This window comes from Lissotriton vulgaris, chromosome 1_1 (assembly GCF_964263255.1).
Source record: "Lissotriton vulgaris chromosome 1_1, aLisVul1.2, whole genome shotgun sequence".
Classification (NCBI taxonomy): Eukaryota; Metazoa; Chordata; class Amphibia; order Caudata; family Salamandridae; genus Lissotriton; species Lissotriton vulgaris.
Window position 1 is genome coordinate 775,489,429 of NC_141685.1, and position 17,498 is coordinate 775,506,926.

At 38.8% G+C, this 17,498-nt stretch overlaps 1 protein-coding gene across 1 annotated transcript in view; it reads left to right on the forward strand.

The window, feature by feature from the left end:
- Window positions 1–17,498, forward strand: part of HMCN1 (hemicentin 1) — a 1,183,532-nt gene that overhangs the window by 1,150,684 nt on the left and 15,350 nt on the right. Inside the window, exons 103-104 of the mRNA XM_086956029.1 lie at window positions 1,172–1,300; window positions 6,143–6,496. Of these exons, the coding sequence (XP_086812155.1) occupies window positions 1,172–1,300; window positions 6,143–6,496 (483 nt within the window). The remainder of the gene's footprint in view (window positions 1–1,171; window positions 1,301–6,142; window positions 6,497–17,498) is intronic.

Below are 17,498 nucleotides of genomic sequence, written 5' to 3' on the forward strand. Positions count from 1 at the left end.
CCAGCAAGTCATAGAAGAAGCATGAGGCTGGCTACTGGTTTTATCCTTGCAATTCATGTACCTTAATAGGAGATGGGACTTTTGGCTGTACTAAGCTTAGAGCTATACTATAATTGAAATAGTTATTTTTTGCCTTTGGCTTGTGGTTCTAGAAATAAGTTCTTACAAGTTAAAACAAAGGTCTGTGCAGACTTTTTGGTCTACGGTATGTTCACATGAATCACATAAAATTCTCAAATTCCAAATGTTTCATAAGCATTTCTTGCATCAGTCAAACATGAATATAAAACATTTTTTATTAGTATTATTACCTTTGTTGCAAGGTAATTGTGTTTTGTAAAATGCAAATCGAAATCAATAGAAATACTAACTAAATTGTAGAATCAGGCCAAAAAATCATAAGACATGCAGTGGACAAATGTCAATCAGTAAAGGCAAAGAATAAAACTAGCATACAGTGAACCATAAAATAAATTACATTAAATACCAATTTAATTAAAACTTTATTTTAATAATTGTAAGTTTATTATTAATTATTTTTAAATAAATATATTCTAATCATACTTCAAAAAAAATAAATCACCCAAAATACATAACTTGAATCTAAGATTGTGACACGTTCAACACTCATGATGCTATGAGGGTTGAAGGAGGGAAAATTATCTTTTAGTTTAATTACATTTTTTCATGTAAAATTCTTTTTTTTCCCTATTACTTTCACTAGGGAGATCATTGCCATGATAGTGGAGACCTTCACAAACAGGCCAAAAGTTACTATAAGCTCTTTAGTCTTAACTTCAGTCATTTGAGTTTCCCTCTCTTTGAGGGATTTGGGAGACTTGTAAGTTTACATCTATGTGTACATAAACATGAAAATGGTGAGTTCAATCCATGAGTATATTTACGATTCAATGTTGATCTACACAGAAGAGATCTACACATACAAACTTACCTTTGTGAGTGGGGCTCGCAGTTGTCTGGTGAAGTGAGCATTTTTACACCTTTCTTGTCGGTACTAGTGGATTCTTACCTATATTTATGTGTGTTTGTGTACGCACATCTGCACACTACTGTCATCCACTCCAAAGATAGCCTAACATTGACCACACAATTAATTTGCTAACTAAACTGTGCCTTCACCCTCTGCTCATTTTTCTTTTTTTTCCATTAGATATTGATGAATGCAGGGATGGCATGCACCAGTGCAGATACAACCAAATATGTGAAAACACACGTGGCAGCTACCGGTGTGTGTGTCCACGAGGATATCGGTCTCAGGGAGTTGGAAGACCATGTCAAGGTAAGTTAATAAATGTATTTAACAAACTAACATGTTTTTGTGTTCTTCGCTTCGGCTTATGGCTGCTGTTCCATTTGTATTAATATTAATATTCATAAAAACGAGCATTCTCGGTCGTTCTCCCAAGTAGAGAAAGGCTATATATTTACCTAGTCAGAATTTCCTGAAGTGCTGACAGCTGGAATCGCACTGCAATTTTCCTTTTATTTCAGGACATGTTCAAAAGTAAAGGAAAGATTTCGGGTCTAATAACAAGTGCCAAACACAAAGGGCTTGAGCAATTTTTCCTTTTTAGTAAGTTTACTATTTTTTTGGGCTGGTAACAAAATCTGAGTGTAAATTTTCTCCAATATAGTAATTTACACTCGGATTTTTGAATAGCCAAAAAAGTAGTTAGACTTACTCAAAAGTGTAAATTACACAAAAATCTATAGTCCCAGGCCCTTCATTTTGGTAGAGACTTGAAAGTTACCCTCTTAGAGTTAATTTACACTCTGATTTCGTGAAAAGCCAAAAAATAGTAACCTTACTCAAAAGTGTAAATTACTCAAAAGTGTATGTTACCTCTGTGAATTCAGTCCATAGATTTTAAGAGGAGATGTCATATTTTAAGAAGAGTGGCAATTAGCTGAAACAAATAGCCACATAAACTGAACTGAACAGTTGCAAACATGAGTTAAGAGGTAATGCACCAAACCATTTTATAACAGCAACAAAACTAGGGTTTGATAACCCATAAATGATCTCAGATAAGGTTAAGTAGAAAAAAGATATCTGGAACAAAGGCCTTGATTAGGGTGGCATTTGTTCAGAAGGACTGCTTTATAAAATGTCAATGTGCGTTTTTCATGAGCATATTTCTATGCAGACACCATTTCAGCAGACAAGGTAAATTAAGTCTGCAGTAATGGAGCAATTTTCAAATTATTGTAGAATTTGGTCTAGCATTAGCAGTGACATTAAAGCTCAGGTCTCCGCCTTCCCAAAGTACCACCGAACCACATTTTCTTGCACGTCACTTACAGTCCTTAAAAACTATTAATTCTTTTTAGAAATATACATCTATATTTATTCTGGGATAGGGGTGGACACACCAAGACTTCAACACTTGTTATGAACTTCAGCATCTGCTTAGATTAGTTTTTATTAGGCCTTTACAGAGCACACACTTTCCACTTAAAGGGGGTTCTTGGCACTAGTAGATAAGGAGAGGCAAGCAGAAGAGACAAAGGAAATTTGTAAGAAAATCCCAGTGTCCGCCTTTGTTTTATTCTTTACATTCCTCGCCCATATCTGCCATAAGCAAAAATTTAAAAAAATAAAGTTTTCTGCAAAAAGGAACGAACTATGAATAAAAGCTACTGCCAACTATTACCAAACATATTTCAACAGTGTTGGTGCAATCATGCATTGTTTATGACGAAATATTGTCGTCATTGCTCTTGGAAGGGAGTAATGAAGTCTTTTCAGCGCAGGATCTTGTGTATAAGAGATTCTTAGTGCTCTGCAGACACAGACCTAGTAGGAGTCCACTGCACCGTTAAAGCAACCAAATGTGCAAAACACCATTTAGAGATTTCAACAATATTACTGATAAAATAGTTGTTTATTCTGTAATTTTCTATCTGTTCCTCATTTGTCTCCTACGTAAGTTATAAGAAATAAAAAACATTCAAAGCGGAAATTCCCGTTGTAAACTCAGTATTGAAAATAACTTTCATTCTAACACTATTCAGAGATAGGATACAAACCGAACAGTACAATTAACACATTTGTTTATGCAGTGGTTCACTGTACTAGTAACATCTGGCACTGTGCAATTTACTACTGGCAAATTAAAATCCAGTCAGAGCAGAAGTGTTTTTAAAGGTCTTTCTGGCCTAAATACCCTTACTTTACATTACCCCGATGAAATGTAGTGCAAGGAACTTTGGGGTCATATTTTCAAGGTTCAGAAGCAAATTACATCACATTTATTATCTTGTTCTCAATTTATCAGCAACTGTCATTGACATAAATGAAGAATTATCAGATCACCTTTCCGTCTAAGGGATCATAATGTATGCGTTAGTTGTGTCCTGGCATGGCTTAGCACAAGGCATACATCAGCGTTCCACGATGGTTGCCGCAATAATATAATTCAAATAAAAAATTATCCCAAATGGTTAGTCTGAAAATTTGTTTTGGATCTTGCACTCGTGGACCAATTTTGAATTTCACAGCTTTAGTTCATCCTGAGGGTGGATGGTGCAGAGTGCAGACAGCAATAGTAGATTCATGTCTCGCTAAGTCACTGACAGCCTATTCATTGCTCCTTTGTGTTCTTTTCTGCATCTTCCACTTCTGCTTTTCTGCCAAGCCAAAAAATGCCAATCAGCATATATAACATGGCAGTACTTATGATGCCAATCCATTTGTCTCGATGGGCTAGCTTGCTCTTTCCTCTTTCGTCATTGTTCCTGAGACCCCACCATAATCAAAAGCCAATATATACTAAGGGCCTTATTACAACTTTGCTGGTCATCCAGCAGCGCCACCACAGGGTCGTCCGCTGGAGGTCTGCCAAAGCTATGGTGCACCCACTCTCTGGATTACAATTGTAATATATTGGGGGGTGGAAAAGATGGCAGTGCAGCAGCAGTCTGATGGCGAAAGTCAGTTAGGCTCATGGGAGAGCCTAACATGCAGACCGCCGCAGTGAGAGCGCCGACTGCTTGTTTCTGCACAATGTGGCATGCATGCCACACCTTGAAGGAACTGGGTGTGTAAATGCACCCAGGCCCTTTTAGGACCCACTTAGTTGCCTCTCTGCCACACTTTCATGGCTGGTGCACAGCCATGAAAGGGGGGGTGGAAATCCAACTTATAATATGCTGGACAGTGCCGCATTTGCACCACCAGCATGTTGTTGCTCCTGACCGCTGCACGACAGCCGCTGGATCCTAGATCCCCAGTGGACGCAGCAGTCCTAGGGAGTGGTGTACCCGTAATAAGGCCTAGATAAGAAGCCCTACAGAGGTGAAGATGTGGAATGGCACATCAAAGCAAAACACTCTCCTTGACAGCAAAGAGGCTCTAGGCCGGGACCATCTAACATAGTTTGGGAGGGCTGGACTGTTACATATATTTAGGATACACAATGACAATGTAAACAGTTGCATTCAGATTAATTATATGCAAGTTTATTTTAAGTGGCTATCCTGAAAATGTAGCCAACGAGAAAATGTTTCATGTATTCACGTTGAACCGTATTCAGTACGAAATGATTAATTTAATTACATTCATATACCCGAAAAGCTAATGAAGGGTACTGACAAAGTAGTCCATGGTACAATTGTGATATTATATTATGTTTACCCTAGTTCTCGTGGGCAGATAGTGTTGTCCTTGTATTGTTTACACATATCCTTTAAATATGGTACAGATCTGGAGTTCCTGGACCTTCATTCAACAATCCTGCGATAGCCACCCTGCAAAGCCCAGGGTACCGTTTAATTTTGACTTATGTGCCACAGATTAGCACTCTTTCGATCTTCAAGATGTTGTGTTTGGCTCCCACCTTTATTAACACCAAATTTGATTTTGGAAATACTCTTTCTTCTTTGAAGGCTAAACAAAATCTTGCAATGTCCTCAAATCAGGCATAATTCCGCCTGAGGTTGCATTGAGGAGATTGCTGAGGTCTGTTGTAATAGCCCTTCATAGGTATCCCTAGACTGGCCCGCTCCTTCAAAGATGATTAACATTTCCAAAGAGTATTTAGAGGAAGGCCAGCATGTCTACAGCAGGAGTTCTAATCTTTTAGAAAGAGGAGCTTGCTCTAATGAAATTGTTAAAACAATGCTTTTCCAGGGCCCATGTCAAGTCCTTAAATGGGGCTTTGGGAATATACAAGCTATCATGCTATAGCCCCTGAATTTAAGTAATTGTCACATTTATGTGATGCATTTGGCTATAAATGGGTAGGTCTGCGAACAGTTCATACAATATAATACCTTCGTGTTTTTCATATAAAAATATAAAATCGGAGTATATCAACAATTCAATAGGCGCTTCCATGTTATAGTGTAACCTAAATAGTGGTTGATGCTATGTGTAATGAGACCTAGCATATTCTTATCCAACTGCTCATCGGCTGAAAGTCGTCTTTGTCGGGTATCATTATTGTAATTCGCTCATCTAGGAGTATCATTTCATTACTGCTTGCTCACCATCCATTTGCTTTCTTCATATTACTCGGCTTTACAGTCATGTTACAGTCATATTTTCACATAAATATGACAAGGATTGACTTCCAGCTTGAGCGAAAATAACTCCCCAAAAATGCATGGCAGATGCAGTGGAAATGGCATTATAAAATGGATGTGGAAAGTATGTATTCTAATTGGCCAGGTGTTCTAATTGCTCTTAAACTTCTCTTAAGATGGCATTCCAGCAATTCTCAGTATCTGTTCCGAAGCCATCATTACAAACAATGGGTGATATCCCATTGGTGCCATTGGCATGTGGAAAACAATCATACAATGCTCCAGAATAGACTCGAAATTGCTTAAATGTGGAAAGGTATACATGTTTATCTGACATTCATCCATTTTATAATTGCAGTAAGGCTTCAAGAATTGCTAAAATGGTTGTCTAGGTATAGCATGTGTTTTCACACTCTACAGTCTTCCCTGCTGACATCATATTGCCTGTCTACCATAACATATGTTCCCCTGTGTTGCTGCAGCTTCATGAAATTGCTGTCCATGTGTCATCAATTTGTTCCACAGGTTGATTCTTTGTTTCTATGTCTATTTTCTTTCTTTTGATCCATTGGCCTTGACCATGCTCCCTGGACAGACATTAATGAATGTGAACAGGTGCCCAAGCTTTGCGCATATCAGTGTGTCAACACACCGGGCAGCTTCAAGTGTCTCTGTTCCCCCGGACAACATTTATTAGGTGATGGAAAATCTTGTGCTGGACTGGAGAGGTTGCCCAATTATGGGACGTATTCTTCAACTAGCTATACCTTTGCCCAGTACACCCCAGTAAGAGAATACCATCAACAGCAAGCATTTTACAGGCCCTCCTCCAATGCCTACAACTTCTATTCTGAGTCTAGAAACAGCAGGACACCTGCCTCCAGGACTAGGAGAAGCCCAAGAGTCACTTGCCCTGATGGCTATCGGGAGAGAAATGGAATCTGTCTAGGTAAATGTCAGTCATATCACATATTGTCTTCAGTATCAATATAAATTTCATCGTTGTCATTTCTTTCTTTAATAGATCAGTCCAGCCTCCGTTCAAAGGGATGCTTTAGAATTAAGAAGGGGTAGGTTGGCAAGCTATAGAATAGGTCAGAGACACAGATATCGAATAGTACTACAGGAAGTCTTCCATATGTGATGGAAGGACCTGTACCAGATCACATGAAACATGTGCCTTGTCTGTAGGGATACCGACTATAGACTTGAAAAGTCATAATCTTAAATAATGAAAGTTAAGTAGTCTCTGCAGCAAGTGAGGAGCTGCAAAGTTCAGTCCTTCAAAGGCCAATAGCTCCAACATTATTTGGAAATGGGACTTCATTAGGAAGCAATATGGATCTACAACTGGATATGGCTTCATAAAATTGATAATCCTATTTAAGTAACCATTTACCAAAGTAGTTGCAGCTTTGTCAGTAATCCGAGGTAAGTAACTCATAGACAACTTTTGTACTGTCAATACTTCCTATGAAAAAGACAGGAAATAACAACAAAATATTTTATTCATAACTTTTTTGTTTTGTCTGTTTTTTACAAAAGAAAATCAGTGAATATGGAGTAAACCATTGATAATAAGGTTGGAATGCTATCAATGTCATTTTATGGGCTAGCAGTTAAGAAAGTCGCTTATCACACACACACACATACACACCTACACCTACACACACACACACACATATATAATTATGCAACATACACATCACAATACAGTGCACAGTTGTAATGCAATCGAGTGTGCCACAGGTAGATATCAACAACAATCACAATATATAGGGACATTTAGAATGCCAAAAATAAAACGGTCAGGCAGTGACCACCTGAAATCGGATTGCAAGGTGAAAAAGGGAAGAAAAGTATCTGAGGCGATCAATAATCAATACATCTGTAGCACAATGTCATACAATTGGCTGATCTGATGACGAGTCAAGAATCAGGGCAGAAACCTTTCATGCTTGAGCAGGGATTGGAAAGTGGTGAGTTCATTCCATTGTTACAAGAGGGGATGTTTTGGAATAACAGAACACTTTAAGACCTGTAACAGGAAGGAGGACAAACATAGATGTACACCACTGGGCTTTTGAGGTAGAAAATGCATTCTGTTCAAGAGTAAAGGCTCTTTCGCAGATTTCTTGCATACAGAGAAGGTGTCATACCAGAGTAGCTGCTGTATCCACATGAGGCGAGATGCCTTTGGTCCAGAGGTATGTAACACTTCTGTAATAAGAAGCAACTGTAAGACAGCTACTTTTAGTATTTAGACTGAATATGCTTGTTAGAATATACTCTAAAGCTTAGGCAGAGGTTTTCAGAAATCAATCAATCAATTGTTTGTGTATACCTTTAATGTAGAAAGAGCCCAGGGATTGTATGAGTCACAACACAAGAAGCAGCAATCCTGGAGGACAGATCTGTCCTGTTTGCAGGATGACCCATTGGCTTCTGTATGTCTCCACTGTTGAAAATGTCTTATACGGAGCACTGATCCAACAGAAATAACGTTGTTGCGCTGTGAATAGGTCAGGGTATTGAAACAGGTCCCGTGCTGGTCTTCATTGGAAAATGGATTTTGATATAATTTCTAGATTTACCGTGCTTAGAGTAGATAAAGCAGGCATTTATATGTGACTGGCCTAAGAAACTGCAATATGCAACACCTACTTTCGATTTCCTAGAAATGATAAGGTATATTTTTTAATAGAACATGATTTTACTCTACAGTCACCCAGAATCAGCAGGGCTCCAGCAAGGCTCTGATGTGATAAGAAGATTTAGCTGGAAAAGAAGGGTAAATATACTCTGATATTCTAACGAAAGCTAAGAGTTGCCACCTTTGCCATATATTGAAACTTGAGGTTAGAAATGCAAATGTGCAGCAGTAACTCCAATGTAATGACCTTAGTTGGTGTAAGTAAAAAAGGTATTTGCTCTTAGAAGGGAAGAATGTGACATCACAACAGATGTCTGTTTATCTCTAAATACATGTTCAACAAACTCTGATTCTCAATTACGAGATCTTCTGTGTTATTCATTAGCCTTAGATTACCTTTTCTCCATCTCATAAAGAATAATTGCATTGAAACGTTTGTATCTTTTTTATAAGTAAATGTATGCTCTGTAAAATAAATTTGACTGAAAATCCCCCTTTAATTCCTTTCTCCCCTAAAAGATAGAAAAAACAAACTGTAGTTCAGTGCTTACAGAATTAACCTTTTACATACAAACATTTTAACATTGTTCCACAAGAAATCCAGAAGTAGAAAGCTCAGCAGAGTCATATGACTGGGTTCTATTCTGTGAACCAAAGACTCCTTAAGGTGTCACCTACATAATTCATTCTTTTCTTCAATAAGTATGGAGTTTTTTCTCTTTTTTCTGAGAAGAGCCTCTCGTCGGAGGCCTTTTCCGTCATCATGCTGGTGGTCCTTTTCACTGATATCACTAAAAGGCCCTTGAAGAATGAATACATTGTTTGTCTAGTCTGTCTTCTAGATTCTATCTCCATAAAAGAGTGTGAGATGTGTCAAGTATTACTACATAGGAGACTGAAAACACAGAAGGAGCTCACCTGTGAGCTATATTGGGTCATCAAGTGAGAGAAAAATGATTCTCCCTTGGCATCCCAGCTCAGCAAACAGTGCATGGGAGGTGCTTCCTCTGCCTTTGAAATTGGTGGGACCTATTCCAGTACCCTACACGATTCCTCAGAGAACCATTTCACTGTCAAGATTTCTTTTACCACGTATGACTGTTTCTATGTTGAGAGCTTTAGTGGTATCATAGGGGACTTTTGCAGTGCTACTGTGAGCTTCCGCGTTGAGGTGTCACTCACTTTCAAAATTAATCCATCGCTCAACCTCATGGTGAACCTCGGCATAACAATAAACAATAACAGAAAGGACTTGCTAAAGAAAAACCCAAAAGATGGTGTTAAATTAACCAGCTTACAGGTGAATCGCCCACCAAAGGTCAAGGTATTTGGCCTTTCTCTCCTCAGCCGCATTGTTCTTAATCTGTGCCTCGACAACCTTAGTATTTACAACCTAGTAGCAATGTACCCTCTAGAGACCTGGCCAGAGAAAGAGATCTCATGACCCAAGGATGCAAGAGCTCAAACGGGAAATTCTTATACCACAGTCAGGTGACTCCCATTACTGCTGGCAACATACAAGATCAAGGTCAAGAAGGCTCCATGGAACACTAGATCAAGATACAGCCAGTACAGCCTCTGACTAGAGACCACTCATCTCACAATTATATATTTTGGCTCAAAAATCTGTTTGATTAACAATATAATCAACTTTCATGATGTCGCAGATAGAGCAGTGAAGATATTGAGTACTGGCGAATCTGTTCACAGACCCAGACATCCATAAACCTTGGGATTTTACAACCAAAACCACAAGCAAGACCTCTAATGCCTCTAGTTCCTGGCTACGATCACCACAACAAAGAAGATGCAAGACAAAAAAATCATATATCACGTGATCAAGGGGCCAATAGACTTGCATATTTGTTGTGAGCATGCCTTCTGAGCGGAAAGAAAAATCACTTAATATCAGTTCTGCATATGATCAAATGGAGCTATGACTGCATGGCTATCATCACAGTGTGATATATATATATATATATATATTCACTGAAAAAACCATAGGTTTCACACCAGTTATAGTTAGCTGGAAATTTTACTGACATAAAACCATTGAAATTCCCACGTTATAGTTAGTTGGACTCACTATAACTTGCGCGCCTGCAATGCACTGCTGATGACGTCACATATTACATCACTCATGACATGGTCAGTGACATCACTCATGACATCACTGATGACACCATCCAGTGAATGTGTGTCTTTCTGAAAAATAAATATGTTTTATATATGTATTTGAAAAGGTCGATGGAAGAATAAATGGTTAAATAAGTGTGTAAATGGACGTTTTTTTTTTAAAAATTGATTGGTTAACTGCCTTATTAAGTGTATCTTAGTGAATACATACATAAGCGAGTAACTTTTAAATATTGAAATATATGTATCAGTGTTTTACTTTGTGTATAAGTGGCTGCATGGGTTGGTGACTGACTCACTGTTTGTATGTGTTTTGAAGACAGCATATGTGCAGGACTGTATGGGTGGATGAGTGTGTATATGTGTGGGTTAGTGAGTGAATGACTGTCTCACTAGTGTCTTTATCAGTAACAAGATATGTTTTAATCTAGTATATGTGAGTATTGATGTATATAAGTGAGTATATGTGAGAGTGAGAGATTGTAAGAGTTCCTGTTTAAATAAGTAGTATGTGTTTCTATAAGTTATTGTTTAAGAGAGTAAGTATGTGTAAGTTTCCTTAGAAGTAAGGTGGTAGTGTGTGTATAGTTGTATATGCAAATAAATAGATGTTCATAGTTTATTTGCATGTGTGAGTAACTTTTGGATGACTGTCGGTGTGTAACAGGATGTATAGGTGTATCACTACATATGATGAGTGAGTATATGTATGAGTGACTATATAGAACTGTTGGTGAATGAGTGGATGTGTATATAGATGGTGGAATTACTGAATTGGTTGTTGTAACTGGTATGGGTATCTCAATTTTTTTGAAAATGTTAGTTTCTATTTTTGAATATGTGTTTCAAGGGTTACATTACACTGAAAGGATGTCTGTCACTTTCTCACAAGGATGGTGTCATCAGTGATGTCATGAGTGATGTCACTGACCATGTCATGAGTGATGTAATGTGTGACGTCATCAGCAGTGCATTGCAGGCGCGCATGTTATAGTGAGTCCAACTAACTATAACGTGGGAATTTCAATGGTTTTATGTCAGTAAAATCTCCAGCTAACTATAACTGGTGTGAAACCTCTGGGTTTTTCAGTGAATTTGATAGGTTTTTTAAATACTAATTCCTAACTATAACTGGTGTGAAACCTCTGTTTTTTTCAGTGAATTTCAAAGGTTTTTTAATAGCAAATCTCTATAGGTATGAAATGTAATATTTTTTATAACCAATTTTATATTGTATAATTATGTAATTTTTTATTTATTTATTTATTTATTTATTTTTGCCCCGGAGCACTCCCGGGGCGCCTACCAATGCGCTCACCGGTAAGCGCAGTGCTTCGGCGCGCCCCGGGGCGCGTACCGGTGAGCGTCCCGTTAGCACTATTCCCGCGAACGAAAACAACATTGTGACATGTCGCGTAGCTGCGGGCAGCACCCGAGCGCATACGATCGCGCAACGTAAGCGCCGCCGGGCGCGCACCATGGCGCGTAACGTAAGCGCGTCGGGTCATGAGACCTGAAATTAACACTTTTGATTGGTTCACAACAGTTTTGTTTTCCAAATGATGAAAGACCCCACCTTTTTTCCTCATTTTCACTTTGTTGTTTGAATGAAGAAGACCTGCATTCATTCTGTGAGAAATGGCTTCACTAGTAGCAGCTGCAGGTGCATCTGCACCACCACCACCTCCACCACCACCACAAGGACCACCACAAGACCACATTGGTGGTCATGAAGAAGAGGAGGACGAAGAGGAGCAGGAGGAGAGGCAATATCTGCCTGAGGACAATCCCCCAGACAGACCCAAGGAACATTTTATTTGGGAGTTTTTCAAGATGCCAAGGGGTGCCAAAAAAGTGAATGCAGCTAAGGTGACTTGCCTCATCTGTCACCAAGAACTGTCAAGAGGGAACCCAAACAAAAAAATATTCTTTTGGGAACCACACTATGATTAGGCATATGCAGAGGAAGCACCCGAACAATTATTCGAGAGCAGAGGTCAGGGAACTGACCAAGAACCTTCCCCATCCTTCTTCTTCAAGCACCTCCAATCAACCCACTCCACCGGGTGCAGAGGCTAGGGAGAGGGTCCCTAATGTCCAAACCAAGTTTGCAAAATGTAAATTTGCTTGCATATATTGCAACAAAACAATATCATATGGTGAGCAGAGCGTCACTTTACTCAATCGAGCTGCAGACAACCATCACTGCAGCAAGCAACTTTAATTTTTTTCTATTTTTTTTGCTCCAGTTGAGCTGTTTGCAATTCCCTGTGTTTTTTTTGACCCCAGAAAAACTACAAAAAATATATAAAATTGTTCAGAAAATCCCCCAAAAAATAAAAAATGTTCAAAAAAACAATAATAAAAATATTAAACAACAAAAAGAATAAAAAAACAGTTCTTTTCAGAACTACCTCCAATTTATATAAAAATGCTACATTTTTAAAAAACTGTCTTTCTTTTTTTCCCCATGGTAAGCTCCCCGGTGCGTGTACCGGGCGCACCCCCGCGAAAATAAAAAAAATTAAAAAAATGTTTTGCCCCGCGGGGCCCTTTTATGGCCCCCACATCAAACCTAGGGGGTCAGGGGGGTCTACCCTGCCCCCTTTTGGTAATTTCCCCCTTTGTTTTTGCCACCTCTTGTGTCTCAATCCTACCGAGACACAAGATGGCGGCCGCTCCGGACTGTTTCAAATGTTTACAGACACCCAAGAGCCAATCGCTTTCCGTGCGCAAGTCGCGTAGCGCGCCCGGTGCGCTCCCCGGAGCGCGTACAGGGGCGCGGCCATAGATATATATATATTTTTTAACCTAAATTACTCAAAACCCACTGGAGCACATATCTTGAGACATAGCAAAGGCACATTGGGCTACCAGTCCCTACAATTTTGCCAAGTTTGGTGGAAATCCATTCAGCCGTTCGGGCTAAAAGTGAGGTTGACCGCCCTATGGAAATTAACATGGGGAAAGCACGTTTTGGGACCCCCCTTTTATCTCGGCACCCGCTTGATGAATCCCCCCCAAACTTTCAAGGAAGGACCGGAGCTCCGCGAGGCAAATTTGAGGAAATTTTTAGGCAGATTCGTCAACCGGCGCAAAAGTTATTCACAATAGAATTTTGAGATTTTGCATTGAAAAAAGTCCTAACTATAACTACCTACTGGCGACCGCCAGTAGGTAATATATATATATATATATATATATATATATATATATATATATATACATATATATATATATATATATATATATATATATATATATATATATATATATATATATATATATATATATATATATATTTTTTTTTTTTTATTGAGCAGAAATAGAGAAATAATACTGAAAGGAAGTAATGTTAGCATACAAAATATCAAACAATTACGAAAAGCAGAGATGGAGTTGCAGAGTGCGTGTTTCGGATAAAGCAGATTAGCAGCATTCACAGTTTTGATCCAAGTAAACATATTGGTACAACAATTTTACACCAAAAAATACATAAGTGCAGCTGTGCCTACATAAACCTCCCAATGACGGGCAAGTAAAAAAAATAGGCCATCACATAAAATGATTCCAAAAAAGTGACATTAGTGCAAAGTGCACAAAAGTGGAGAAATATAGAAGCATTCACAGTTTTTACCCAAGCGAGATTATAAAAAGATCAGTTTTACACCAATAGAGATAAAAGCTGGTGTGCTAATGTGCCGATATGAACGGATAAAACACAGTGTCATTATGAAGGGAAGAGGCAGAAGAGAGACAAATACATGATGTCGGGATCCCCCCTTAACAAGCAGTCCTGGTTATGGCATGGATTAGGCTACATTTCATGAAGTAGTAGAATAAGATATTCTGTTAAATGACTATGTCCTGGATTTTAAATATTTTCTAAATAGTGCTATATATAGCAACAAATGTCTTCAACCCCCGCCACATGCTTTGCATATGCCTCTTCAAACTTCTAGGTCTGTACCATGTTTTCCTCCCAGCCCTGAACAGTTGTAACCAAACTAGTTCTCCAGTTTTGAAGAATGAGGGAACAATTATGCTGGTTCATCGTGTTCCATCTTTCCAGCTAGCAAATGCCAGGTATCCCCATACATTCTTGGTCAATTTCAGGGATTTTCATATGAAAGAGACAATACTGTAAGCAGCTATCAAGCAAAAGGCATTTCATACCTCAGATAAGTTCCAATGTAATATCTTTTCAGATATGGCAGCAGGGCGGCTTTGCCAAGAATTTAAATCTGTTTCAGAACTTTTTAAGAAACAAGGTGCCCAAGCTTCCTTGGTGCAGCAGTCTAAAATGCAATTTTTAGTAAAAGGACAGTATCATATATTAGGGATGGTTAAGCAGGCGGATACACTTTTTACCCAGTTACACAGGAATAAGTGATCCAAGCATATTGGAGGCTGCATGTTTCTGTAAGGGTTTGTGAATTTTTTAATGAACCCGCTGCTAGTATCTCATTATCCTCATGTCAGCAGGTGGTGGTGGCTACCACCGGAGGGCATGCTTTTGGTGCTGTGCCAAGGCATACTTTAATAAGTGTAGATGGGGGTAGGGGAGCCCACTGGGTTATCTGAGGGTGGGGAGGGAGCACATTTAATAAAAAGGAGCACGATTATACTAGGTTTGGAACAAGTTATAGTGAGGAATATGAAGACTACAGGTGGCATTGAAATGTTCTTCAAGAGGGGGTTACAGGGTGAGGAGGGTGCACTTTCGTGACAAGGAGCAGGAATAAAGCAGGTTGTGCAATAGTTTTGATAGCAATATATACAGCAGAGGTGAAATATTAATTCATTTTTTCAATGCTACAGAAGGTTAGGATCCTCTCTTGCAACACCTATGGCATTTTTAATAAACACAAATACCCGGGTTTGATAAGATGGCTGACATCTTTTGCAACTGAGGTAATTTTTGTTAAAAAGACTCACCACAACTGAAACACCCCGAAGATTTTTGTTCTGGTGAAATATTTCTTTGCATTTTTCGCCTTAGCAGGATTGGCTGTAAAGGGTGTCTCAATTTATCTAGGAAGGGGCATCGATTGGGTTGTTCGGAAAGTGATCTGTGATCTCCGAGGTAGGTGGTTATGGTTAAAGGTTTCTGTCAAGGGGCTCCCCTTTAATCTGGTTAAATACTATGGTCCCATTAGCGATGATGTTGACGCATTGTTACAGATCCATAATATTGCATTGGGGCCGATTTGAACTATATTCAGGACCTGGTATTAGACACATCAAAACAAAAATAAGACATATCTCAAATCAAAAACTAAAAAACTGATTGATACCCTAAAATTAGACTTTGAATTTGAAGACCCTTGGTATTCAGACCATCCGGGTTTTTCACAATACACCTGCTTTTCGCATTGCTTTAAAACTGCATCTGTCCTTGATTTCTTCTTAGTTTTGCCGGTAATCAAAAAGTCTGGGTCAGATCTGGGCACCACTAATAGAGAGAGGTCTAGGTAGCATCTAGACAGGTCTCTTTTGACTAGCCAGAGCGGTTTGGTGAGATCCGAGGGTTTATTGCAGATTATTTTCTTATCAACAGAAATACTACCTCTCTCAGTCCGAGAGGCCTTTAAGGCCACAGCACGAGGGTGTATTATTGCCTTTAAGGCAAATTAATAGAAAGAACGGACCCAGGGAATAGTGAGACTACAATCAGCGGTCAATGGTGCTACAAGGGCCAGCACAGGGGTAAACGGCACAGGGGTTTGCGAAGATGGATTAGGCAGGGCACAACAAAGTCTTAGAGATGTTTTCACTCTTGAGGAAATAAACAACTCCAATGCCTACCAGCAACAACTCTATAAGGAGAAACGGCATATAGGCAAGCTTTTAGCCTGGTCCACTTCAATTAAGAAAGATAAATCAACAATTAAGCAAATTGAGAACCCTAAAACCGCTAAAATGGTAATAGAGAAGGATGAAATTTCCCAAGTCTTTGTACAGCCCTACAGAAGCATATATCAAATGCAGTACACTGATTGTCCAGATTAGAACAATACTATGGGTCTTTACAGCTACCCCTACTGCCACACACTCTAGCTGAGGTAATTTTAGGCTTAGTAACAACTATAGAGGTTTATGAAGCACTTCAAAAAATGCCAAATGCTAAGGCTTGTGGAAATGACAGATTTCCGTCCGGATTTTACAAGATATTTGCTAAAGAGTTGTTTCCGTTCTTAACAGATTTATTTAACTACATTAAAGAGAGTGGGGAGCCGCCCCCACCTTCAAGAAATCTACTATAGTGAGTTTTCTCAAGAAAGATAAAATACCCTTAAAATTGAATTCCTAGCATCCAAGTAGCCTCCTTAATGCCGTCTATATGCTTTAGATGAAAGTATGGGCTAGTCGTATCATGCCAGCAGCCCAGCCTTTATTTCAAGGGGACCAGAGTGGGTTTGTTTCCAATCATCTTATGACGGCAAACACCCATTTTTTAACAGAGGCATTAGATTATTTTTCGTCTAATCAAACTAGTGCTGTGATCAACACTGAAAAGGTGTTCTATCTCGTTAATTGGGACGCCCTTTGTTTTATTTTAATAAAATTCAGGTTCGACCCACAAAATACCCAAATGCTTGTGAATTTGTATCAAGGGGCACAAACCCAGGTTTTCTTAAACTCTAGGGTGCCCGTCATGGTATCAATCAATAGAGGCATATGTTAGGGGTGTTCTCTGTCTCCAATACTATTTACTGTTTTTATAGAGCCACTGGTAGTGACGTTATGTAGCAGGGGCATCAGTGCACCAGTGGAGGGGATTTCCAGGCTGAAGTTATTGGCAGACAATATTATTCTGTATTTAAAATCAGATAGAGCAAATGTACAGAAAAGGTTTAAATATAGAGACATTTTACATTAAAAGAAGAATTGTAAGCATTTTCTTAGAAGAATAGTAGCTACATGGAAAGTCGTTAAAATGTATGTTACATGTATTACACTTGTCACAGCACAATATTTCAGCAGTGTTTGGGCAATTTTTCACTGTTGATTTGGCATTTTTACACCTATATTATCACTGACTGATCACTTCTGTATGATATCTGCACTGATTGATAGGAAGAAGAATGGCATATGCACAAAATAATAATTATATTTTGCCCATGTCAGTTACTTCAAATGCGAATGCAATATTACCCTG